The sequence below is a fragment of the Mesoplodon densirostris genome, chromosome 2 (genome assembly GCF_025265405.1).
Source record: "Mesoplodon densirostris isolate mMesDen1 chromosome 2, mMesDen1 primary haplotype, whole genome shotgun sequence".
Lineage (NCBI taxonomy): Eukaryota > Metazoa > Chordata > Mammalia > Artiodactyla > Ziphiidae > Mesoplodon > Mesoplodon densirostris.
In genome coordinates, this window is record NC_082662.1 from 15,625,564 (window position 1) to 15,651,264 (window position 25,701).

General features: G+C 49.0%; 1 protein-coding gene and 1 pseudogene across 3 annotated transcripts; one reads left to right on the forward strand and one right to left on the reverse strand.

The window, feature by feature from the left end:
• Window positions 1–1,000: 1,000 nt before the first annotated feature.
• EMC1 (ER membrane protein complex subunit 1) lies at window positions 1,001–25,681 on the reverse strand. 3 transcript variants are annotated; one of them, XM_060089058.1, is made up of 23 exons: window positions 25,537–25,681; window positions 22,542–22,666; window positions 21,793–21,858; window positions 21,459–21,552; window positions 20,469–20,597; window positions 19,352–19,478; window positions 18,652–18,801; window positions 18,186–18,353; window positions 17,607–17,678; window positions 17,182–17,241; window positions 16,408–16,530; window positions 15,618–15,714; window positions 15,163–15,285; window positions 13,285–13,484; window positions 12,986–13,135; window positions 11,539–11,700; window positions 11,080–11,199; window positions 7,862–7,999; window positions 5,817–5,990; window positions 5,032–5,242; window positions 4,032–4,116; window positions 2,573–2,702; window positions 1,001–2,391 (listed from the first exon to the last, which is right to left on the reverse strand). In XM_060089058.1, the coding sequence occupies exons 1-23, from the start codon at window positions 25,659–25,661 to the stop codon at window positions 2,212–2,214; spliced, it is 3,009 nt and encodes a 1,002-aa protein (XP_059945041.1). In that variant the 5' UTR covers window positions 25,662–25,681; the 3' UTR covers window positions 1,001–2,211. The 3 variants fall into 3 exon arrangements, with proteins under 3 accessions (XP_059945041.1, XP_059945042.1, XP_059945040.1); XM_060089059.1 differs by having other exon boundaries at window positions 15,163–15,282; window positions 17,182–17,244; XM_060089057.1 differs by having other exon boundaries at window positions 17,182–17,244.
• Window positions 8,180–8,297, forward strand: LOC132484763 (small nucleolar RNA SNORA70; annotated as a pseudogene).
• Window positions 25,682–25,701: the final 20 nt, after the last annotated feature.

Here is a 25,701-nt window from a genome sequence, read left to right on the forward strand (position 1 = left end):
TGAAACACTCCAGGGGGCGCCCAAATGAACCTATTTTATGGAGGCAGGGGAAAACACTTGGCTCTAGCGATACACACAGAAAAAGAGGAGGACAAGAAAACCCATCAGACAGGAATTCCTGGCAGTCCAGCGGTTAGGACTTCTCGCTTCCACCGCAGGTGGCGCGGCGAAAAAAAAAGAAAAAAAAAAAAAAGGCCAAAAAAAGAAAGAAAGAAAACACATCAGAGATCTGAGAGGAAGCAGTTTCAAAGGCCATGGGTAGAGGCTGAGCATAGCTGGTCAGAAGCAAGTGCTGCTTTGAGATTAAGAAAGGTTGAGAACTAAGAAGACTTAGATTTGACCATGCCGTTAGCATTAGCTATTTTAACTGCCTGCTTTGAGGTAACTTTCAGTAAAATAGTTATGATTAAAGCTGAAATAGAGGGAATTTTATGAAAAGGCAGATAACTTCCCTCCCATCAGCTTGTTATTTCAGATTCTGGCACGTACATGGGTAAATGAAAACTAGAATCTAGCAGACTTATTGGGCCATGTAAGCAGAGCAGGCAGCAAGGTAATAGGTAATGATGCAGCTTGCACACATTTATTTAGGACAGGCAAAATTCTAGCCAGGCTTTATCAAAACTAGGGCAGAATTTTTTTAAGTTGTACTTATTCCCATCTCTCAGATCACTTTAAACAAAATATGTATGCCTTGAGTCAGGATGAATAGATGCCTATTTTTTCTGGAGATACTCAGATGTTCATTCATTCATTAAAATCAATTTCACAGTTTTATTTTAAAGTAAAATTATTCTCACTTCTCTTCCTTCTCTACCATCAGCATATGACCACAGAAAAAAATTTGTTTTTTAAATAACACAACTCTATATGATTAAATTGGCATGTTTCCCAGTTAAAATACTGCACTCACTCCATTTCTGCACAGCTTTCTGTCCCCCTCCAACGCAGAAGTAGCCTCAATATGATGTTCCGAAGCCAAAAAAAAGGACTTGAACAATGTCGTTCGTCATTCACTTTATTCAAACACTTAAACGTCTCTCTCTCCCAACAGGGCTCTCTGTACATTTCATTCTTCACAGTAAAGAAAAACGCCATCATTCCCCAAATCCATGAACAAGGGAAAATTTTTAGGACATCTTTAGTTTGTAGCAGAGACAACAGCCCAGCCAATCAACAATGCTACCCACAAGATGCCAGTTTCCTACCCCTACCCTTTTCTCTCTTTTTTTTAAAGATAAGATTTAAAATCTGCTCATTTTAAGAGAAGTAGAGTAATCCACACATTAATTTATAACTAAAAATAATGAGGTTCTTAAAAAAGAACAACTTTCTCTATCTAGGTTCTAAGATGACTAGACCAGCTTGTGGGTGAAATGAGAGATTATGAGGGACTGTGAAACAGGCAGATTTGCCTTCCTCCCTCGAAAGCTCTTCAAGGTTCAGACAATTCAGTAGTATTGAAAAGGCCTCAGCTCCGACATATCTGAGGAGAAAAGCTTGGACGACGATGACCAACAAACCAAGACAGTATTATGCACTTGGCTTTAATAAACTGAATCTAAGACTGGGTGGCCCATTGATGAATGGGAGCATGTAATGAGAGGCAAGTTTCGACACACACATAGACTCCTCGACGCAAAGTTACTTTGGAGAGAAGCCATGAGAGGCTGCATCAGTCCTCAAACTTCACCTAAGGATGGCTCTTCTTTCTCCCCAGTGTAAAACAGCAAATGCACCTATAAGGTGGAGGTGTCAATAAGAGTTCCCTTCTGACTTTGAAGCAAGGAGCAGGGAAACAATCAGAAGGCTTTCCAGATACACCCGGGAGACAGAAGGCAAACCAACATCAATTTAAACAGGCCTCACAAAAGAGAAAAATCTGTTGGAGGTCTTAAAAAAAACACAACATCCATGGATGGGCACAGAAGGGAAACGGCGATGGCCTTGGGACTCCGGGGGAAAGTCCATCAAGATGCTTTGAGATCTCGGCTGAGAGAGTGAGTTCAGCCTCCATCCACCACCAATGACTCCACATCAGACGTATCCCAAAAGGAGTCTCCACGAGAGCCTATCTTCTTCCAAAGAGCTCTTAACTGAGATGAGTGTTCAACACACATCCTCCCCTGACCTGTCAAACTGCAGCTGCGGTTTCTTGTCTGACCCTCACTCCCCTTGGCTCTCTGCTCTCCGGCAGTGGGTCTCAGGTCTTTACCGCCAGGCACGATTCAGGAGTTTCACCTGTGCCAGTCTCTTAGTGATCATGGTGGCAAAGACCAGACCAAAGAGGACGCTGCTGATTAGTACATAGTCATAGTCGTCCTTCAGGACATCAAACTGTTTGGATGGGTAGACTCGAGTTTGGTAAATGTCCAAACCGTAGGCCACAACCTGGAAGGCAGAGAGAATGAGAAATCCATAAGAAAGGCACCAGTGACCCGCCACAACCACAAACTCTGGTCAGAAAGGAAACAGACTCCTCAGCTGTTTTCCCAAGGGTGAAAGAAACAGCAGGTGTCACACAGGGTGGCTGTGGACGAGGTGGCACAGGCTGGGCTGGGGCTCTACTCACCAAACAAGTGGACTCCAGGCCCGAGGGAGCCGTATAGATACCTCGCATTCGAGAAACTGTCTGGTTATAGTTGATGAACCGCTCTGCGTGGATCTGTACGTCTGGAGAATACGGGATCAGGTTCTCCTCCCTGCAAAAACATCAACCAGGACCGGCATTCAAAACTGCTGTAAGGGGATCTCCTGGCTGCCCTGAGCCCTGGGAGGTTTCCAGGCCACGTATCAGCCTCATATCTTCTTCCAAGGTCTACGTGCATCAGGGAATGTTAGGAAGGGCTGCAACAAAGAAAGCTGTATGGAGAGTAAGACAGATCCGGATTCCTACCTTGTCCTGAATCTAAAAGAGACGAAACCACAGACGACCAGTATTTCATACTAGAGGAAGAAAGGGCCATTTTAAAACCAAAACATCGAGCCACTAGGCCAGTTCCTGCTCTTCACTCCAGAGTGCCTCAGTCCACGAGCTTTAACCTCCGCCCGCTCCAAACCGTCCTCCCTTCCCTACGTGCAAAGACACATCTACTGCCTCCCCGCCCGGCCCACAGCTCCTCACACCCCTCAGGGAAGAGAGTCCGGGATGGAGGCAAGAAAATACGCAGAGATGATGGCTGGAAACACAAAAATGAAAACTAGGACTTGCCTGGTGGCACAGTGGTTAAGAACCTGCCTGCCAATGCAGGGGACACGGGTTCGAGCCCTGGTCCAGGAAGATTCCACACGCCGCGGAGCAACTAAGCCCGTGCGCCACAACTGCTGAGCCTGCGCTCTAGAGCCCACGTGCCTGGAGCCTGTGCTCCGGAACAAGAGAAGCCCACGCACTGTAATGAAGAGTAACCCCCACTCGCCGCAACTAGAGAAAGCTCGCGCGCAGCAACAGAGACCCAATGCAGCCAAAAAAGAAAAAGAAAACTAACATCAACAGCTATTGGCTTCCCACGTGACCCAGGCCCTAGCACCTCCCTCACCTCATTTCCCAGTGTCTCCACCATTGGCTGCTCCAGCCGCAGTGGCCTCCAGCCCTCCCAGTAACTTACCAGACATGATCTCAGGGCACTTGTGATGGCTGTTCCCTCTGCCTAGAACATTGTCCTTCGACATCCACAAGGCCAGCTTCTTACCTCCTTCAAGTCTTTTCTCAAAAGTCACCTTTTCTGAGGGGCTTTCCCAGGCCACCCTCTCAAGTTGCGCCCCTCCACACCCTTCCTAGACCCTACACCCCTTCTTAGTTTTTTTCTCCTTGCCATTTACAAGCACACTAATACAGCATTATTTCACTTGTTTATCTTATTTATTATCCACCTCGTCACCCCCACCGGAATGTAAGCTCCATGAGGGCAGATGTGTTCACTGCCACATCCCCAGCGGAGCAGGACAGTGCACAGCAGACCAAGGACCAAACGTAATCAAGATGCTAAGTTCCTTAAGGTCACAGCCTTCAGCACTACCCACAAGGGTCTCACCTGCTTTGTTCTGTTGGGATCTCGGGCCGGCGGGGATCCAGCAAGGCCTTAGGAAGGGAAAGAATTGCTCCGGAAGGCAGCCCAACTACATACACAGAAACAAGTCAACAGAAGTGAGTGTTCACACTGACCTGATCCCCAATTAGGGCTACTTACAAAAATGTCCTTATCACAGAAACTGAAATAGAATTTAAAACCAAAAAAAATGGGTCACTGAGGCTCCTTTAAATGGCCAAAAACAATAATCCAATGCACCTGGGTCTGAATGAAGGTTTCCCACTTTTGAAGATACTAGTGTCTTCACATATCATCCTGAGACATCAGAAAATAAAGAGCTAGACTCAAGAACTGGGTAATGATGACAGAGAAGAGCGTGGAAGCCCACATGGATTTCTTCATCCTCCGCCTTTCCTCCAGCAATACCTGCCCTAGCTAAGCAGGCCTCCTCGCTGTCAGCCAAACAGGAGCCTATGGTTGGCTGAAGCAGTGACGCTGGTGGGAGATGGGGGTGGGGGGAGGGCAGCCGGAGGACCGGGCAACATGAGATCCCAGCGGTTTCAGGAATGGTGGGAATTAAACTCGGGAAATTACCAAGCAGTCTGTCTTCCTCATATTTGAGGGTAAAATAGTAATACCAAGTGCTGTCAAATCTGACAGTCCCAAATGTCTTTGGTAAAATCAACGAGACGGGGCGACCTGTCTAGTTGAGTCCTGAACTTGAACTACATGAAGATGAGACCCTACACCTTGCCAGTTTCTGCAGCCCACCTGCACAGGCTACGTGTTGGGTATGGTATCAGGGCTCAACTTTCCAAACGAGGTGAAAACAGAACAGAGACATGAAAGTGGTTCATCAGAAACAAGGACGAGGAGGGATGTGTCAGCTCTTTCATGGACGGCAAAGCCAGACGAGGGAACTTTTTCTGCTGATATAAAGCCCTCCTCACTGATCCCGGCTCCGTCCTTCAGTGCGGCTGCCTGAAGGGACCCGGTCACTCACTGAGCAGGTGTCGGCTGGTGATGCCCCGCTCGGTGATGGTGGCCTCCATGGCGCTGATGGCGGAGGGGAAGATGTAGGACTGCTGGAGGACCTGGGGCAGCTGTGGGCGGTCCAGAGAGCTGAAGGCCGTGGCATTGTACTGCTCGGTGCCCTCATAGAGCTCCAGCGCGGTGAACTCGTTGCGCCGGGCCTTGGTGTTCCAGTACTGGTACTGCAGAGAGAAGAGGAGGGAGCTGCTTGGGGCTCAGCTGCTGGTTCAGCTGGAAAGGGGAACGTACATGCAAATGCACGTCCAGGAAGGAAAGAAACAACCAGCACCCTAGCTTCCTTCCAGCTACCAAGTTTACTCACCTTCAGGGTAGCTGTACCTAGACTATCCAAGTTCACCACAAGACAAAGGAATTCTCAAGATTCTTAGAAGTCAGAAGATTAATAGCTAATATCTGAGCGCTTACTACATGCCAGGCGTTGTTCTAAACTCAAATAGAGGTGACTGTTGTTACCCCTATTTCATATATAATACAACACAGAAAGCTTAAATAACTAGTTCAAGGTTGCACAGTCAGGAAATGGAAGAACAGGCAGTCTGATTCCTGAGACCAACACCCTACCCAGCACCCACTGCTGCCAGCCAGGAGCTCTGAATTCTATGAAAACGCAAAGTAGCAAATGGTTTCTGGAACAATAGGCAAGGAAAGGATTTAGGCTGCAGGGAGACCAGCCACATACTCTTATGCTACATCAGGCCCCTGGGGGGTGCCCTGAGTTCACGCGCCACGCCTTACCACCACCCAGTTCTCCGAGTGCACAATGTGGACGGGGCCCCTGGCCTTCCTCTGCGCGGAGGAGTGGACGACGCGCCCGGTGACGCCGTCCACAAGGAAGATGCCGACGAAGGTGCGCTCGTGGTGAACATCTGCGCTCTCTGTCACCACAGCCAGCAGGTTGGGGTTCAGGCTCTGGGGAGACGAAGAGGAAAGCTCCTTCAGAACCACAGCAGCGTAGCATGAGCGGGGGGGGAGGCAGGCCCAGAGCTCTCCGGCTGACAGAGGAAGAGGGTTTTCTGGTTGGAAGAGCTTTCTGTTTAGAGGGCCTCGTCACTGCACTCGTTCAGTGTCTGCTGGAGGCTGGGGGCCATGCCAGGGACTTTGCCTCCATCATTTCATTGAATCTCGTAAACAACCCTGCAAATAGCTGTCACTATCCATGTTTCACAGATGAAATGTCTTGAAGCAGTTAAGCAACTTGCTCAAGTCACGGGCAAGCAAACGGTAACTCAAGATACAACCCGGGCCGGCCCACTCAGTGATGGAAGGACATGGGTCCAGCAACACGATGACTCTCCACCAGTGCCCTCCTACCACCGCACCAATGGATGGGTCTCAGTCCTCATCTGACTTGAGAGACTGGTACCAGGTGACACAGGTGATCACTCCCTTCTCGAGACACCTTCTCTACCTGGCATCCAGGACACCCGTGCCCTGGTTCTCCTTCTGCCTGTCTCAGCCTCTCAGCCCCCTCTGTGGGTCCCTCGTCCACTCCCCAGTCTCTGGACGTTTCTGTCTACACTCGCTCTCATGGTGATCTCAGCCAATCTCATGGCTTTCACACCATCTACAGGTGCTGGCATCGCCTGAGTTTACATATCCAAGCCAGACCTCTCCCTGAACTCCAGACTTGATTAACGGACCACCACATCAGTATCACTTCTTACGTGTCTCATCTCAAACTTGACATGCCCCAAACTGAACTCCTGTTCTACCCCTGATAAAACCTGCTCCCCACAAGGCCTCCCGAGTGTCAGTGTCTTATACCTGGGACCTCTGAGTCGTCCTTGACTCCCTTCTCTCTAACACAGACACCAACACCCCATCCATCAGCATATCCTATTGGTTCTACCTTCAAAAGTATCCAGAATCTGATCCCATCTCACCTCCCCCAACCAACCCAGTTGAAGCCACCATCACCTCACCTGGATTATCACAGTAGCCTGTCTGCCTGCTCCCCTCCTCGGCCCCCTATAGTCTAGTCTCAACAAAGCAGGCAAAAAATCTCCACAACAAATATGAATCCAAAAAGCCCTACTCCTGGGAATTCCCTGGAGGTCCAGTGGTTAAGACTCTGCGCTTTCACTGCCGAGGGTGCGGGTTCAATCCCTGGTCAGGGAACTAAGATCCTGCAAACTGCGTGGCGTGGCCAAATTTAAAAAAAAAAAAAAAAAAAAAGAGAAGTTCAAGAAGCCTAAGCAAGTTACCCACGGATGAACAGCAAGTCTGGACCTGGACTGTCCAACTGGAGGCTTGTGTTCTGCCTCACGCTTAGTGAAGCAGCTGCCCTGTCGAGTTCCTTGGTCGTGTTGCCCTGTTCTATTACGCCTCCTCCTCCGACTCAGTCTCTCCTCTGCCAGAGGCTGTAATTCATGTTCATCACCACAGTGATTACATTCCCTCATAGGATAGCTCTGCAACTGACTAGTCACCTCTCCATCTCCCCGCCCTCACCACTAACTAGAGTGTTGGATTTCAGAGATGCAGTTTCCAATGGATCGACTAAGGTTTAACCCCAGAAAGGTCGATCTGCACTACCACTAAAAATACCAGCTAACATCCACTGGGTAGTGGCCATACATGCCTGGCACTATGCTAAGCATGAGTGCCTCATGTGATCATCACAACAATCCCAGGAGAAGGGCATATCATGCCCATTTCACAGACAGTAAATTAAGGCTCAAAGGGATTAAATGACTCACTCAGGGACCCATAGCCACCAAATCCCACGGCCAGAATTACACCCCGTGCTTCTGTGCGCTGTGCCAGACGGCTGGCCGTACCTTGTAGAGCACGCTCCGGTCCCCCATCACTCGGCCCTGCGAGTGAACGTGCTCGCTGCTGCGCTTCCCCTTCACCTGGACGATGCGCTGCACCTCCGGGGGAATGGTTAGCTCCCAGCTCAGCTCAGTGGTGAGATCCTGGGGTGGGGGGCAAAAGAACCAGCACTGGTCATCAGGCAGGTACCCTTAGACCCGCGACAGCTGTGGCTAGACACATCCTGCAGTTCAGCTGGGGCCTCTGTGCAGGAGGAAACAGGGATCAGAGCTCCCAGAGAAGCAGCAACATGGGATCTAGTCTGGGAAGAAGTCTGGAACTCTCAGTTCAAGTAAGAAAACTAGTAAAGCCCAGTGTGCTTCAGCTGCAAACAGCAGCCTCCTGGGCAGTGGAGGCACCAGGTGCTTATCTGGGCTGCCCGAGGGGACCTGGGAGACGGTCCTCTCCAGTGGACATTCATGTCTGACCTCATGCTGTCCCCAGTCTAGGCTCCAGACAGCCCTGCGAGGTGCCTTTGGAAAGCCCCAGGGCCCAGCGGCCAGCCAAGTCATCACATCCATCTGCACCAAGCTGCAGAACAAGGAGCGTGTGACTAAGGTCCAACGTGGAGCCAAGTTCAAGTTCCCTGGCTGCCAGAAGATCCACATCTCCAAGAAGCGCGGCTTTACTAAGTGTAATAGAGATGAATTTGAGGACTTGGTGGCTGAAAAGCAGCTCCTCCCGGCTGGCTGTGCGGTCAAATACACCCCTAATCTGTGGCGCCCTGTACACACGGCAGGCCCTGTACTCATGGGAGCCTTAGAGCTGCCCCTCCTCACTCACATCACCAATAAATCCTACTTCTTGTCAAAAAATGGAAAGATACTAAAGCCAGTGAGAAAGGAGAGGAATATTTAATAGTATCCCATTGTTTATCTGAGTAAGAATAATTCAAAGAAAATTTACCACTTATTACTAAAATCTAAGTTCCCTGTACACTGAGCCAGCAGTGAATTACTAAGCTGGCGGGGACCTCAGAATATTACAAGAAACATTCTTTACGGTCAAAAGAAACCAATAAAAACTGTGTGGTTAAATGCGTTATTATACATCCACACTGTGGAATTACATGGAGCCCTGGGGGGTGAGGTGGGGGGGGTAGTGACTGGAAAGGGGCACAAGGGCTTCCCAGGGCGCTGGTGCTAAACTGCTTCCTGATATGACTGCCGTGTACACAAGTGTGTTCCTTTTGTGAAGGGCCACTGAGTAGTAACCTCGGGATTTTGCGCTTTTCTCAGTATTTTATTTTAATGAGATATGGGTTTAACAAAATAATGAGGTAAAGAAACATAAAGTGAAAAAAGCAGATTTCCTATTAGTTAAATATAAGTCAGTTCCATTTCAGGTAAGAAAGAATATATGTAAAGCTCATGTCTGTGTGGTCTGTAAGCCGTTTATCCAGCACTATAGACACAGAGGCAAGAGACAGGACAGGAGAAGGCATGCAGATCACTGAACGGCATTCCATCCAGGGAGGCAGCTGGCAATGGGCCTGAAAGGGCCCATTCACATCTTGCTCCTGTACCTCTGTATCAGTTTAATCTTATACTATGAGAATGTACTCATGTGTTAAATTTTTTTGAAATGTAAATGTTTTTGAAATAATAAAAATTTTTATTAAGAACATATAAGGCTCCATTACCAAGGACACCTGTGAAAACACTAGAATTCACCAAAACCTTCCCAGAGAGCAAGGTCACCGATGAGGCCACCAGAGGTCAGAGACTGGAAGACCACCCCTCACATGGCTGGCTTCCCATGTGAGCTCCGCCTCCTTTGCCATCCCCCCACCATGACACCCACACTCCAGGTCATACCCTTCTATCCACAAAGAACTGTCTCTTTCAAGGTGCCCTTTTCATCAACTCAGAAGGACAGTATTTTTTCACCCACAGGGTAAAGAGCACGTTTTCTGGACAGACCATTTCCTATATTATTTATGCTAAAGATTAGCTGTTACAGAATGTCAGGAAAGGACACTGCATTTTTTAAACAGCAGCAGGTAAAACTTGGATGGCATTTCCTGTGTAGCAGGCACTGCTTTATGTGACTTACATGTATTAACTCTCCAACTGCTCACAACAACCCTCTGATATAGTACTATTACCATTTTGTTTTACAGACGAGAAAACAGGATCAGAGAGAAGTCATCTGCCCAAGGACACAAAATGAGTAAGTGATAAATAAAACTAGGCTTCCCGCACAAGCAGCCAGGTCCAAGCTCTGAACCTCTATGCTGTGGTGTCCCTCCAAAGGCCTTACAGACAGGATGGGAGGGCCCTCTGGGGAGTACGCCACAAATTACCCCTCTACACAGCCCTGCTATCGGAGCCAAGGCCAGCCCTTGTGAAGCTCAGAGCTGGACTTCAGAGCCAGTGTGAATCACTGTTTGCAAGCACTGGACTCAAGTATGTCAGGATCGGAGTACGTCGATCCCATTTCTAGAAATAAAATTCAAAGCGCATATTCAATCAAGAGCGGATCAATAGGGACTTCCCTGGTGGCGCAGTGGTTAAGAATCCACCTGCCAATGCAGGGGACAAGGGTTCGAGCCCTGGTCCGGGAAGATCCCACATGCCGCGGAGCAACTAAGCCTGTGCGCCACAACTACTGAGCCTGCGCTCTAGAGCCCGCAAGCCACAACTACTGAGCCCACGTGCCACAACTACTGAAGCCCACGCCGCCTAGAGCCCGTGCTCCACAACAAGAGAAGCCACCGCAGTGAGAAGCCCGTGCACCGCAACAAAGAGTAGCCACCGCTCGCCTCAACTTGAGAAGGCCTGCACATGACAACGAAGACCCAACACAGCCAAAAATAAAAAAAATGAAAAATGAAAGGAAAAAAAAAGTGGATCAATAACACCATCTTCATATAGAAAGTACTGTTGTTCAATCACCATTCCCACCTCCCGCCCTTCTAAGAATGGAGAAAACGCCCGTTCTCCCTGCTATAGAAGAGGAATGAGGAATGAAAGCTCCACAGGGGCAGAGACTGTTGTGCACTGCTCCTTCCATGGCAGCTAGAACCGCACCTGCCATGGAATAGATGAAAATGACTGCCTTTGACATCAGGATTATGCTAAGTTTACAACACAACGAATAGCACATTTCACTCCTTAGCCAAATAACGAGGAAACACCTACACCCCTCCCACAAAGGGGCGTGCCAGGATGCCCCCTCCTACCTTTCGAAGTCGATAGCCACACAGCCGTCCCTGTTCCGCGTCCACCAAATAGAAGAAGATGGAAGGGGCGAGCTCATGGAGCTGTCGCAGGACATTCCGAGTGGCCGGGAAAGCTGTGACCTTGAAAACCCCAGAAAAGAGTTAAGGGAAAAGGAATCTCTAAGCACAGCTTCTCCAGACTCATTACTGTTTCCTGTCAAAGAGGGCCTTAAGAAAAAAAACAGCAAATCTTTAAAGAATTAAAGTCTACTAAACTCAATCAGGGCTTAAACTGAGTTAAGAGTCCGAGCTTTCACAAGTGCAGAAAGAGCAATCAAGTCGCTTAGAGACACCCTTCAAGCCCAAATGAGTGCTGACGGCAGACGGCTCCCATCTGGGGCCCTCGAGCCACTGTCTGAGCACCCAGCTCCCACACCTGATTGGTTGGGCAGTTCTGCAGCCACTCTGCAGACGGTATACCTTGTACTCATCATCTATCAACAGCAGCACCTTGGCATAGTCTTGATCCATGATGGGGAGAAGCAAAGATTGCAAGATGGGGCGCTTCAGCACTGGGGGGGCCACCTGACTCCACTTCCCAAAAATGGGATTGAAGACATAGAGCGAACTCATTCCCGTCTCCTGAAATGGGCAAGCAAACAGTCAGCCTCCAGCAACAGAAAAAGAATGCAAATCCTACGGGTAAACCTGGAACGCTGGGACTTGAGCTCAGCTATGGCAGACTCCCTAGTCTTTGCCCTCCCTGTGGAAAATAAAGTCTTGCCTAAAGGTGAAAGTGTCTGAAGGCTGATGTGTCAAAAGGGTAAAAGTTTAACTGCCTCTGGGACTTCCCTGGTGGCGCAGTGGTTAAGAATCAGCCTGCCAATGCAGGGGACACGAGTTTGAGCCCTGGTCTGGGAAGATCCCACATGCCATGGAGCAACAAAGCCCGTGTGCCACAACTACTGAGCCCGCATGCCATAACTACTGAAGCCCGTGTGCCTAGAGCCCGTGCCCTGTGACAAGAGAAGCCACCGCAGTGAGAAGCCTGCGCACCGCAACGAAGAGTAGCCCCCTCTCGCCGCAACTGGAGAAAGCCGGTGTGCAGCAACGAAGACCCAAAGCAGCAAAAAAAATTAATTAATTAAAAAAAAAAGTTTTAACTGCCTCTAGCCCCAAAGCTAAGCAAGAACGGGTCACAATGAGGAATAAACAAAAAAGTCAAGGACCAACTCAGCAGCCCCATGGCAGCCGTTCCAGAGACTATCTACCAAGTACCCCCCCCTTTTTTTTATTTTAATTTTTATTGGAGTATAGTTGCTTTACAATGTTGTGTTAGTTTCTACTGTACGGCAAAGTGAATCGGCTATACGTATACGTACATCCCCTCTTTTTTGGATTTCCTTCCCATTTAGGTCACCACAGAGCAGTAAGCAGAGTTTCCCGTGCTGTACAGTAGGTTCTCATTAGTTATCTATTTTATACATAGTATCAATAGTGTATATATGTCAGTCCCAATCTCCCAGTTCATCCCACCCTCCCGCCAAGTCCCCTTTCTGATGATGGCAGAATGAATCTGCAAAAAGCCATCTGCTCCCGGGAGTCAGAGACATAAACAGTTTTGTGTCCTGCCCTCCAACACCTGGAGAATAGCAAACAGCCATTCAGGTACCGACAGCCGCCCGTGCCTGGGAAGAAGCGGAGCTGGCTTACTAGGGACCTGGTGATGTCACACCTACCCTACAGTCACTTCCACATGGGCCCCGGACGGTCCTCCACTCAGGCAAAAAACTGGAAGGAACAGAGCTCTAAGCCCTGACTCCCTGCCTTTAACTCTCAGAGAATTCCGAAGGCCTAGGAGGAACTTAAGTTACAAAACACCAAAAACCACACCCACGTTGGCTCAGATGAGAGGTAGCGGCCTCACCTTGTCCTTCACCAGGAGGGTGCACTGGGGGGGGTGGGGGAAATGGGCAGTAGTCCTCTGGACCATCAGTTTAAAGGAGGAGTCTGGCTTGACGCTGGGGAGATACTGTTTCCACAGGATGGTGCCAGAGCTGCTCTCAATGCCAAAAAGCTGCAAAATAAACACCTGGCTCACTACTGGAAAGGCAAACCCCAAAACTAGTTCTACCCTTGAAAACTAGAACCCGCGTGATCCCCTTCCAAAGGCTTTTTGTTCCCCACTCCCAAAACCTCAGGAGGTTTGGCTTAAGCCCCTCTCACCTTGCCTGAGGCCGTCACCATCACCATCATCTTCTGCAGGTTGAATTCATCCCTGGCCAGGGTGTCAATGTTGATCTCATTCTTAATCTGACTCCGGGGCTTCCGAGCATCGTAAAACATTTTCCAGAGGTGGGAGGTCCATGCCTGCAGCAGGATGAGCTGGGACGAGAGGCGTTTCAGGAACATGCCCAATAAGCCGTCTGGTGTCAAGGAAAAGGTAACGCAGCTGAGGCTCACTCCTCATCAGACCAGGTGTTTCCAGCGAGGGGGCACCTCCTCTTCCTAAGGAGGGCTCTCTCCCTCTCTGGTGGAGCACTCGAGTCACCCACACCCCAGGCCACAAGCCCAAGGGGCAGTCCTGTGGCTGACGCCAACAGTCTCACACTTAGACACAGCCATGCAGGAACTCCAAAAACCTACTCACCTGGCTCTCAGCGCTTCACCTGCCTGAAATCTTGGAATAGCAGACTAAGAGGGCAGGGATCGGCCATGCAGGATGCAGCCATGCTGTGAATGACTCCACCACAACCCCACATCTAGAACGGCCAGAGGGAGGCTTCCGGGCGCCATGACAAAGCCGGAAAAGGGCGGGGTGCGGGGGTACCAGGGTGCAGGTGTGTGTGTGTCACGGACAGGCACTTCCATTTCCCGCTGCTTTAGGCCTAGGCTGTCAACGGTTTAGTCTGCACCCATCTAACCTACTTTCAACCCATTCCCAGGGCTCTCTTTCACTCCACCCTTCCTCCATCCATGAGGCTACCACCCTCAAGTCTCCTCCAGAGACTAGCCTGGTCCCCAGAGCAAGGTAGCATGGTAAAAAGCATGGCCCCTGGAGTCTGGCAGACCTGGATTAAAATCCCAGCTCCACTTCTTACCACCTGGATGACCTGGAGAAATGTACTTAACCTTTTAGCCTCTGGCTCCTCATCTGTAAAATGGCAAGTAACCCATAGGACTGTTGCCAAGATTAGACCACATGATGTACACACCGGATTTCCCAAGGGGTGGGGTACAGGGTAAGTGCTCACTGAAAAGGAGCGGTGTCTTTGCTTATCCGCTTTTCCATTAACCTCAGCTCAAGGAAGGGAAGTGAGAGGCAAACAGGACGAGTCACAGGCATAGCAGTCCACACACACACGCTATATACCTCATTCATGCAAGTCAGGGAAAATAACTAATTAACCAAAAGCTAGCCGTGTGGGCAGGCAATGAGCAAAAAGGCAGCAGGAAGCAGGTTTTACCTTGAATGGCTGGATCCAGGCAGCGGAAATAAATAGTAAAGTCAAATTAATCCTCGGTTTAAGAAAATCTGCAGTGCCTAGCAAGGTGCCTGGCCCAGAGCTGGCCCTCAGTAAACACCACCTGGCTAGCTAGACGAACGGATGGAGGGAGGAGGGAACAGGACTCAATCAGAGGAGAGTGAACCGAGTTCATCCTGGGTGCTGGGACCATGGCTGGTCTCAGAGGGCACTGGCCTATTACCACAGTAACTGACCAGCCTGGTCATGCTCTCTGGAAAGGTGTGACTATTGCTTTGGGGACAACGGGTATATAGTGCCTGACACGGTGCCTGGCAGATCTCAGGTACCCAAACAAGGGTAGCTATTACTACACTAAGTTAAGATTCGTTTTCATCAGGCTCTTTCCCTAGAGGGAGTCACAGGTCACTCCTTTCAGATAGAAGAATGGTTACATAAACCATAGGGCCACAAACACACCAGAAACTGGTCACAGAGCTAGTTCAGAACAGACCGGCAAAACAGGTGCATCCAGGAAGCCAGGGACACGTGAGACAGCCTCTCCTGTGGTGCAACTACCAAGCCCAGTCCCAGAGCACCCGCACCGGCAGCTCTGCTTCCCAGCCCCCTCAGTTCATACCTGCCTTCTTGCCAAATTCCCCTTCCAGCTCGGCCTGCGCCCCCGTCAGGGGGAGGTCCACCATCTGCAGGCACACCACCTCGGCCAGGGACTCCTCGCGGCTCCACAACACCACCCTCCCTGCTACAGAAACCAAGGTTACAAAAGTCAGGCCCACCTCCCTCGTGCCCTGAAGGGATTCTTCTCGGTGACTCAGAGACCACCACACCTCTTGCACCAAAAAGAGAAATGGCAGGGCAAGGGGCCGGAATCAGGAGGTCAGGTGAGGGAAGTTCTGTCTCCCAAGAATGCTAAGGAATTTTTCAAAGGCAGGTGACATATGGCTCTGGAAAAAAATATTCAGGATACACTCCACTTGAATCTTTCCCAGAAGCCTGTCCACAGCCCCAAATAAAGAGTCGGAATGGAACTCATGGGCAGGCCTAAAAAAAAATGGGTTGATGAGGTCCACTCACCCAGCTGCTGCAGGAAAAGTAGCAGGTGATCCTCCGTCTGTACCAAGGCCCGGTAGCCCACGGAATCATCCTTCTTCAGGAAGACCTGGATGTACATCTATAAACCAAACAGTCAAGCCCACTGTAGTCAGCAAGAATCCAGATGCCTCTCAGAGCACCAGACCCCAAGATTCAAAGCATGAGGAGTTGTCAGAAGTCTAGGTCACGGCATTACTGGATGTCCGAACAATACAGCTTTTACCTGGACTCCAATTAGATATCACATATTCTCAGGAGCTGACACAGCAGCGTGCTAGGCGCTAGCTCAGTCCCCCTCCATGAAGGAACCTGAGTGCTCCTCGGCTACCACATCATTCATCTTGCACCGATAACACCCCACAAAGCGAGCAGGAGGTCCGGATTAGACTTTCCGTTTTAGAGACGAAGAAGCCACAGCCCAGAGAGGCTGAGGAACACCGTTGAACGTGCACAGAGGCAATGTCGGGCAGCGACTCTGGATAGGGTCCTGAATCTCACGAGGCAGTTGCCTCGCTTATAAAATGAGGGCAGTAATAACCACATGGCTGTTGAGAGGGTTAAATCAAGCAGTGCGTAAGTAAAAAAGTGTAGCGCGGGCCCGGCGCACTGACGACTTGGCTTAAATGGTAGCTGCTTTTACTGTTATTCACAGTCAGTGGCTCAGGTAGAACTGGAGCCCACGTCCAGAGAATCCTACTCTGGGACCCATGGCTGTGAAGTGACCCCAACGAAAGAAAGCCCCAGGCTGAGAAGCCCGCAAGCCCCGACTCACCCGCTCTGGCCGAGTGCCATTCTGTTCCAGGCTAAAGGTGATTGTGGTGTCGAGCAGCCGCCGACCTGTCTCCATTAAGTAGAGGTTAATGGTGTAGGTCTGGTTGAAGCAAGCCAGCGAGTCCTAGGGTACAGACAACAAGGGTCAACTACAGGGATCCCCCAGAAGGAAGTCCAAGAATCTGGTGGGGCGGGGAGCAAATACCCTGGAGAAGGACCCAGGCCAGAAGAGGAAACGTACGCAAAGGGACACAAAATAGAAAAGCTAAGTCCTAAGGCAGAAATAAGGTGTCTGAGTAAATTAAAAAAATTGTAACCACTATACATACTTGTTCCAGAAGGAAGCCAGTACAGTGTAGCAGAGACTTCCCAAAGAGTTAGTTAAGACTATAGGCAGGGAAATCACAACCCCCTTGGGAAACACTTAGGAGATGGAAGCCACAGCAGAAACTGGAGCCTCTGGCCAGGGTCCCACACTCTGCTTCAGTGCAACTGCTCAGACTACCACTCAGCTCCACCAGCCAGACCCCACAAGACATGGAGAGACGGAGGCTCAGAGGAGAAAGTAGTTAAGGACAGATTCTAGGGATTCTACTCTCTGATCTCCCAACTAAAAAAGATCAAGAGAAACATGGTTTAATTTACTGAACTTAGCAAAGCCCATTGGAGGCTGGGAACTCCAGGAGACATGCTCACAGCCTTGGCTGCTCCCCCAGCTTCACTGGGGGGCCTCCTGTGTCTCTGGTCTGGCACGCTGCCCAACGCCACACCCTACCTGTGGACCAGACTTCTCGGAAAAGCTCCCGGTTGACCCATCTTCAGAACTGCTAGGCTTCTGCTAGGGAAAAGAGAAGGAAAAAAGGAGAAAATTCAGCCAAAGGGTCACTTCCTGGTCACCAAAATGAAGCTTTCACTTCTATGTCTTCTCAGCCCTTGGAAGAAGGCAAATCCCATTTCCCATTTCTGCCCACAAAGTCTACACAACCCTGAACAGTCCCAGATGAACATGAGGTCATCCTATTCCTGGGGACAAAGAAGGTGTGCAGAAAGCCCTACAGATGAGGTGAGATATTATTGCTCAACAGCCTCCTGCCCCCGGGTTCAAACTGACTAGGTGAATATGCCCAGACTTTTGGTTCTCAGGGCTCCTAGCAAAGATAAGGGAGGAAAACCCCACGCGCTGTTATTCCCAGTACTCACCGCCTCATTCCGACAGGTCATGACTGCAGCCACCGTCTTCTCCCCGGTGGTAGCAAAGCTCACTAGGGCAGTCTGGGGATAAAGCAAGGTGTCAACTCCTAAATAGGGCCTGTCCTAGCCAGCAGCCTTCTCTAAGTCACCTCTACAGGAAGGATCCTCGGCCTTGGAGTTGAAAATGCTCCCAACTTTGGAGCATAATGGCTAGGGCATTTGAGAGCAGGGGGAGGCCCCATTGCTGCCACAGCTGAACACAGCCCTCTCGCCAACCTCCAACACAGGCACAGGTGAATCCTGCATCCCACGCTGCTCTTAGTATCTATAGGGAAGCTCTGATTAACGTGCCCACTCTCCTGTGGACTTAGGAAGGTGCCAGTTTTACTCTAATAATCCTCTGTAATTCTCAGGAAAAAAAAAGAAAAAATTCCACTTCTGCTCTAAGGCTAACCCCTCTCAAACCACTCATGGAAAGATGTTTTCTTGCTTGAGCAAATATCTCCAGATTCAAAGGCAGGGATTTCTAGCATCCATATCTCAGCTAGATCCTCCTGAATCCTAGCGAACCACGCTGCCTCCCGTTACCTGTGGGAAGTTTTTGAGCAGACTCAGGACGCCGTGGTGGTAGTGCAGCAGCGCATAGTGGCTTGAAGACAGCTGCAGGAAGAACTGGGCCCGAGTAGGATCCACTGGGTTGGGCTGTGTAGGCAGGACCCGGGGTTGGAATTCACTTGCAAATTCTAGGTCAAGAGACTGGGAGACAAGAAGAAAAAGGATAAGGGCCAGAAGCAGACAAGTCACTGATCGTCCCAGGCTGGTAGCCTCTGCCCCACTTTGCCAGTGAGGGTAACGAGGCCACGGCATGTGGCTCCAGGAGCTCCCATTCAGGTTATCCAAAGAGGAGAGTGGCCCATTTCCTCTCACACCAGTTCAGCCAGAGGCCTGACCTCCCAAGGGCTGCCAAGCCTCAGGTAGGAAGCAGTGACACTGGGAGAAAGGCTTTTCTAAGCAGCAAGAGCAATGCCTCGCACCAGGGGACGCATCCTCTCACCTGCAGCGGGATCTGCCTCAACTCCCACTCCGTCTCCAGGGCCAAGGTCTGGAGGGACCGTGAGCTCGGGTCAGGGCATACCAAGACAGCCTCATCCACTACACCGCAGGCTCTGGTGAGACTCTGCAGCCAGGGGGTCGACACCCTGACCTGCAGGAAAGACATCAGAACAGGAGGCTCATGGGGATTTTCACATCTCCCTCTCAGCTCATAAGCTACGTCAGCACTGGATCCCACCAGGGGGCCTAAGCTCAGAGGTTCTTCCTCGTGGGTTCCGAAGGAGTTCTCCCCATCCCACCCAGCCTCCCAAGAGCTCTGAAGCTGGAGACAATCAGGATTGGCTTTCTGGTCAGTTGAAAACTATACCAGATCCTTTTTAATACTTGACATTTCAGATAAGCATTTCTTTGCTATAGTTGTCATACATGGCTTCCTATTATTACCTTACAGTATTATCTTATAAGATACTTGCAGGCAATGAATAGATCTATGCAATTTTTTTAGCCACCCCAGGACAGCACCATGTGCAGATGTGAGGGCTTTAAATAAATGCTTGATGAGCAGAAGGCAGCCTCCAGGTGCCCAGAAGCAGGGGCCATGAATGGCTTTTGCATCCGCCCAGTCTAGTCCCCTGGTCCCCAGGGCAAAGAAGGACTCTGTTCCCTCCACAATTCACGGGGCTCCTTGAGCCAGACCATACCTGCTGAACAATCTCTCCATCTTCCACGTTAAACTTGACAATGTTCACGTGGCTGAAGGGAACAACTCCGAGGGCCCACACTACCCCAGAGCCGTAGGAATACACCATCTGGTAATGGATGCTGTCACTGAGAGAGGGAAGGAAAAGCAGGGAGAAACAGCTTTAGCCACAGGACAGAGGTATCCTCAGGGGTCTTCCAAAACCAGGCCACCAGGATGTCACAAACTAGCAGTCCCAAATAGGTTTTGTTTGGCTCACAGATTTTTTTAAAATTTGAATTCATTGTCAACATTTAGACCTGAGATTTAACATGTAAGAACAAGATTTCTAGTTTTTTCTTAAAAAGTGAGACATAGTAACACTAGGCCTACTTACGTTCCTACAGGGCACCAATCAGCTGAGTAAGGCTGCCCCCTCGAGGTAGGCCAGGCACACTGCAGCTCCCCATAATCCCCACAGGGCCTGCTTTGCTCATGATTGCTATACACCTGGCCCCATAGTAAATTTTTTTTTTTTTTTTTTTTTTGGCTGCATTGGGTCTTCGTTGCTGCGCTAGGCTTTCTCTAGCTGCGGTGAGCAGGGGTTACTCTTCGTTGTGGTGCACAGGCTTCTCATTGCGGTGGCTTCTCTTGTTGCAGAGCACTGGCTCTAGGCGCGTGGGCTTCAGTAGTTGTGGCTCAAGGGCTCTACAGCGCAGGCTCAGCAGTTATGGTGCACGGGCTTAGTGGCTCCGCGGCTTGTGGGGTCTTCCCGGAGCAGGGCTCGAACCTGTGTCCCCTGCATTGGCAGGCACATTCTTAACCACTGTGCCACCAGGGAAGTCCCCCCACAGGAATTTGAGTTTTGGGTCCCTGCCAAAGTGAGTGAGCGAATGAGCCACTCCCCTTGCTTGACTGGCTCTCATGCCCAGCTGGAGAGTTTTCTCTTCACTGCAAAGGAAACTCCAGAGGCAGCCACAGCCTTGGAATTCAGGCCTAGAGCTAGTGAGCCCAACACACTACACAGGATGCCAACTTAAGGTAAGCCTGAGTCAAAGCAAACGCTTCAACCCCCAAGGAGAAAGGCGGGCTTGTAGAGAGCAGGAGGTAGCCGTCACCTGGGGGGAAGGCAGCCTTACCTTTCTGGGAGATGTTCCACCCACTTTAGGTGCCCACTGGAGAGGTGATGGAGGGCAAGAGTGGTCTTCTTCAGGACCGCAATGTACCTCACCGACTCCTGCAGGCCCACCAGCCCAAGCGCCTGGAAACTGAGCACAGGGACGGGGTGAGCGCTGCCCAGAGCCTCCTGAGCCTCAGGCTGGACAATCTGGAACACAACCACCATAGCTCGGTAGGTAATGAAACAGGTTTTGGGGTCAAATGCATCTGGATCCTAATCTTGGCTCTGCTTTCCACTAGCTGACTTGAGAGACTGTACTTTCAGCCACTTGGCTGTACTGTTTCCCTGAAACCCCTGTGAATCTCCTAAGGGTTGTTCCCTCCTTCCCCTGGGACCTCACAGCAACCAGGCCTACCCTCTACCGTGGTAGCCATCAGACAGTTCTGTCATTAGTGGGCTGCATGCCCGCCTCACCCAACTGATGATGAGTTCCTTGATGACGGAAACTATCTCACATTCACAAGTGGGTTCCCACTGCCTGGGGGCTCCCCAAGTACTTACCAAATGAATTACTACCAGAAGATGTATAAGCTAATGCAAGTAAACCCTATAATTTAAACAACTTTAGCAAAGGTGTAACAGTAGCTGCAACTGTTCTTCAACATAAAATTAAAACACTAGATGTGTTATATCACATTCTTTTATCTAGAACATTGCAAAGCTCTTGTGTCATGGTAAGATTAGGAAAAGCGGTCAATATAAGAATGAACGCTGCACCCAGCACAGAGCTCTGCAACTAACAGGTGCTCAATAAATGCTGGCTGAGTAAGCACATGTGTCCCGTAACCTCAAGAACATCAAAAACTGGGTGTCTGATGTTCTCTGGCTCTTCAGTGTATTTTTCCCCTGGGAAAAAAGCCAAAAGGCCCAGAGTTGCCATCTATGCAGATCTGTTTTCCAGCAAAGCCTTTAACCAAACCAAGATGAAATTCAGCTTCTTCCGCTCTACCTGCCACTGTCTAAGGTAATCTCCCAGTTCAAGCCCCCGATGTTAGTCTCCCAGGAGCGCATGATCCGGCCTCCATTGGACACAGTGATTGCATCTGGAAGAGAAAAAACCATGTGAGATCATCTCCCAAACTGATGCTCTGTCTGTAGCCTCCTAGGGTCTGTGAGCAGTGGCCTCGCCTCTAATGTATAAGTGCAAACAGAAACTATGCCTGTCCTTTCCTGTTGGGAACACCCCTACTCCATTCGCTACCAGACCCTGAACAAAGGAAGGAACCAAGCTAAGAGGAGAGGGAGCCGACGCCATCATAGGGACAAAGCAGGACTCTACCTACCCTGTCCACAGAGCAGCATGGCATCCACTGCCCCTTCCGCTGTGCCCTTGTCAACATGGCGCCACACTGAGAGACAGGAGAGTCGACGTTACTATGAACCACAGCAAGGCATCCAAGAAGGCAAGAGAGGACCGAAGAGGCCTTCGTTTGCACGGAAGTGCCCAATTTTACTTCAAGGGAGGGAAGGATTACAGCTAACTGGCAATGATCCACTCCCACTCACTGGTTAATGAGGGGAACGACTATTGTCCCAATCTGAGGTCTCCGCACTTCCCATCCCCACCACCACCCCATCAAACATATAAACGGACAATGACAAAATTCACAAAATCCATACGACTCACAAGAAAAGTAGTGACCGTAAATTACATTTCCATGATTTTAATGCCTACAAACATCCATAAAAGCAATATAAGTAATTGGGGGGGGGGGTACATCCAAAACTTTAGTGCAAAATAGAATAATGTGTTTTTTGCAGCAATATCTTATTTAAGAACAGTCAGGACTTGGGCTGAGGAAATAAACTCAAAGGCCAGTTATAGGAATACATTAAGTATTCAAAGCTGACAAGACCAAAAAAACAAAAAGAACAAAATAAAATGATCAGGATCCAATAAGAGATGCAACCTTTGGCCAACCTGTCCCCAAGTGGGGAATCAGCCACGTGGCCTTCACAAGCCACAAGGCATCCTGGATCCACTACAGGCAGCCATGCCATCCCCAGCTACCCCTCTACACAGTTCACTCACAGATCTCCCCAGTTCGAGAATTCAATGCTGCAATCACATTCTTCTCTGTGGCCACAACCAACTTCTTGGATCCAGGGGAAAATTCCAAGGAGGCAAACTTGAGTTTCCCGACATACTGCTGTCTCCTGAAGGAAAGAGGACAGGGAAATGGAAGGGGCCAAATCCATCACTGCACGAAACGCTCTGGAAAAAGACACCTGCACAAATACATGAGGTTATCGCCATCATAACTATCTCAGGATGCATGAGAAACGTTTGTTAACGAAGAGATCTGACCAAAAGCAAGATTTCCAGGCAATGGGAAGAAGAAGAGAGAATGCACCCTAATCGATGAGAAATACAACAGCCTTCCTTCTAAATGCAAGCACTTGTTTAATCTCAAGATAAGGAACACCCAAAAGAGCACCTGGCCAAATTCCACTAGAACAAAACTACAGTCCTCTCTGTACTCATTAATAGTGAGACTAGACACTCACATTACACACGAGAGAAGAGCATACAATCCAACTTCTCCTTCTATTTTCATTGACCTTTGGAGAAAAATTATGCAAATATTCTTACAAAACTTGATAGATCAGGGTCAGGCCTTTGTTCTCTGCAGCCCGTTCTAGCCCAGGCTACGTTCAGGATCCATCTGACTCGTTACTCATACTTTCCGTGGAATATACCCCATCACTTTCAACACTCTTATCTAAGCATAAAGTGAAAGTACTTAGCTTCCTGAGGCATACTACCAAGTACAGAGGAGGTGTGTTGCATACTGCTGTTCATGAATTACACCCTCTAGCAAATTAAACACCTGACATTTACACTGAATTTCCCTTGTTATGTTGTTTGGTCTAATTTTTTTTTAAAAAAAGAAGAAACTACACTAGTATAGAGAGACAGGTTTATATGACATTTGACAGTTTCTATCTGTATTTCCACATACTTAATCTCACTGTAGTCACTAAACACTCTATGAAGTACATAGGACAAATATTATCACTCTCATTTTACAGGTGAGTAAACCAAAGTCCGTTGAGATCAACAAATTACTATCGGAACTAGAATGCAAAATTAATAACTTCTTAGTCTAAATCCCATGCTCTTTTTTAAAATGCTGTTATCTTTTATCTGGACTATAAAAGTAATGCCTGTAGGGAGGGTGGGAGGGAGGGAGACGCAAGAGGGAAGGGATATGGGAACAGATGTATATGTATAACTGATTCACTTTGTTATAAAGCAGAAACTAAAAATTAAAAAAATATTGTTGATTGAAATGTTAACTGCTTTATTGAGATACAATTGATATACCAAGAAACGAACATAAGTAATGTATACAATTTGATGATTTTAGACACACCCATGATACCATTACACCCATACACCCAAGATACCATTACCATCAATACAATTGAGGTAATAAACATATCCATCACTTCCAAAAAATAAATAAATAAAAAATAAAAGTAATGCCTGCTTCTTGCAGAAAACATAAAGGTATAAAAAAGAAAACAAAAAATGCCTAAAATACCACCATCCATGAACTTTTTTTCTTCAACCATAAACTTTTCAACATTTTGGTGTATTTCCTTCTGTTTACTTTTCAATTTATAAATTGCATATACCTAGGATTCTGCTAAATTGGAATCACATGCTGTACATATGTAATATATACAGTTAACCCTTATAGAACACAGGTTAGAACTGTGCAATTCCACTTATACGCTGGTTGTTTTCTACAGTAAATACTACAGAACTACACAGTCTGTGGTTGGTTGAATCTGCGGATGTGGAACTGCAGAGACAGAGGGCTTACCACAGGTTATGCTCAATTTTTGACCGCAGGGAAGGTCAGCACCCTCAGCCCCTGCGTTGTTCAAGAGTCAGCTGTACGTATTATATCGTGAGCATCTGCCCACATCATTAAAAATGTGACTCATGTTGCATTTGTCACACTGTCTTATATCACATAACTTATATATCTGCCCCCCTAGACTGAGCTCCTTTCCATCTCTGTGTCCACAGCACCTAGAATGATTGTTGACCCACAACAGGCACTCAACAAACATGCGAATTAATTTGTCTGATACAGAAAAGACTTCACAGAGGAGCTGGGTTCGGAAGGATAAAGTGTTCCCTCAATAGTAATTATTGGAAACAAACTGATTGTACTCAGTGAGCCAGGCACTGTGCTGAGTAATTTAAAAGAATTGTCTTATTCATCCTTACAACTACTGAAAGAGGTAATGGACTACTAGTAAACCCATTTTACAGATAAAGAAAACAAGGCACAGAGTGGTTAAGTCATTTTCCCAAGATCGCACAATGCTTAAGTGGCAAGTTGACATTCAAGCAAAAGTGAGCCAACTCCATGGCCTTAAGGAAGGGGTGGGTGAGTGAATGAATGAGTGAGTGAATGAGCGACTGAATGTGTGAATGAGCGACTGAATGTATGAATGAGCGACTGAATGAGAGACTGAATGAAGAGTAAGTGAATGAATGAAAGTGAGTGAATGAAAGAAGAGTGAGTGAGTGAGCCAGTGAGTGAGGGAAAGAATGAATGGCGCCTCAAGGCTGATGTGAGCCTTGGGTGGTCCTGTTCTGAGCCCATGGCAGGGCTGGGCCAGAGGGGTGGGGAAACACGGCGTTCACTGAGGGCTGTCGACGTCTGACACCCAGGAGATCAGAAACCTGACAGTCACAGAAATGGGGCCTGATGGAGAAGAGTGACCTCTGACCAGAACCTCAGGCATGCCAGGATGGCAGAGCCCGCTTCACGGGCTTGCGACCTGTACAGTCGCACAGGGACTGGCTCAGAAGGGCCTCCAACTCTCGGTTTAATGCTCTGCCGTCACCACCTTAAAACTCTTAATTTTTGAATAAGGGGTCTCACATTTCATTTTCCCCTGGGCCCCGCAAGTTATGCAGCCGGCCGTGCTGCATGGTAACCACCCCCCATCCTTTTAGACAGAAGACAAGTACTGCGAAAATATTTCCCCCACGTACGCACCAATCAAACTTGCCCACTTGGTCTTCGTAGACCGCGGCCGCAGGGATGAGCAGGGCAGCCCACAGCCAGAATCGGGAAGCCACCGCTGCCGCCGCCATGATAGGAGCCCGGGCTCGGCCCACCATCGGCCCGGCATGCACCGGGCCGCAGGCTCCGCCTCCGCGG

Excerpts from the sequence above, each read along its gene's own strand:
- EMC1 (XM_060089057.1), bottom strand. The coding sequence starts at position 25,661 with ATGGTGGGCCGAGCCCGGGCTCCTATCATGGCGGCGGCAGCGGTGGCT. Across the intron at positions 17,679-18,185 it reads TGCTCAAAAACTTCCCACAG|ACTGCCCTAGTGAGCTTTGC; the intron begins GTAACGGGAGGC and ends CTTTATCCCCAG. Across the intron at positions 13,485-15,162 it reads GGAATTTGGCAAGAAGGCAG|ACGGCTTATTGGGCATGTTC; the intron begins GTATGAACTGAG and ends CCTTGACACCAG.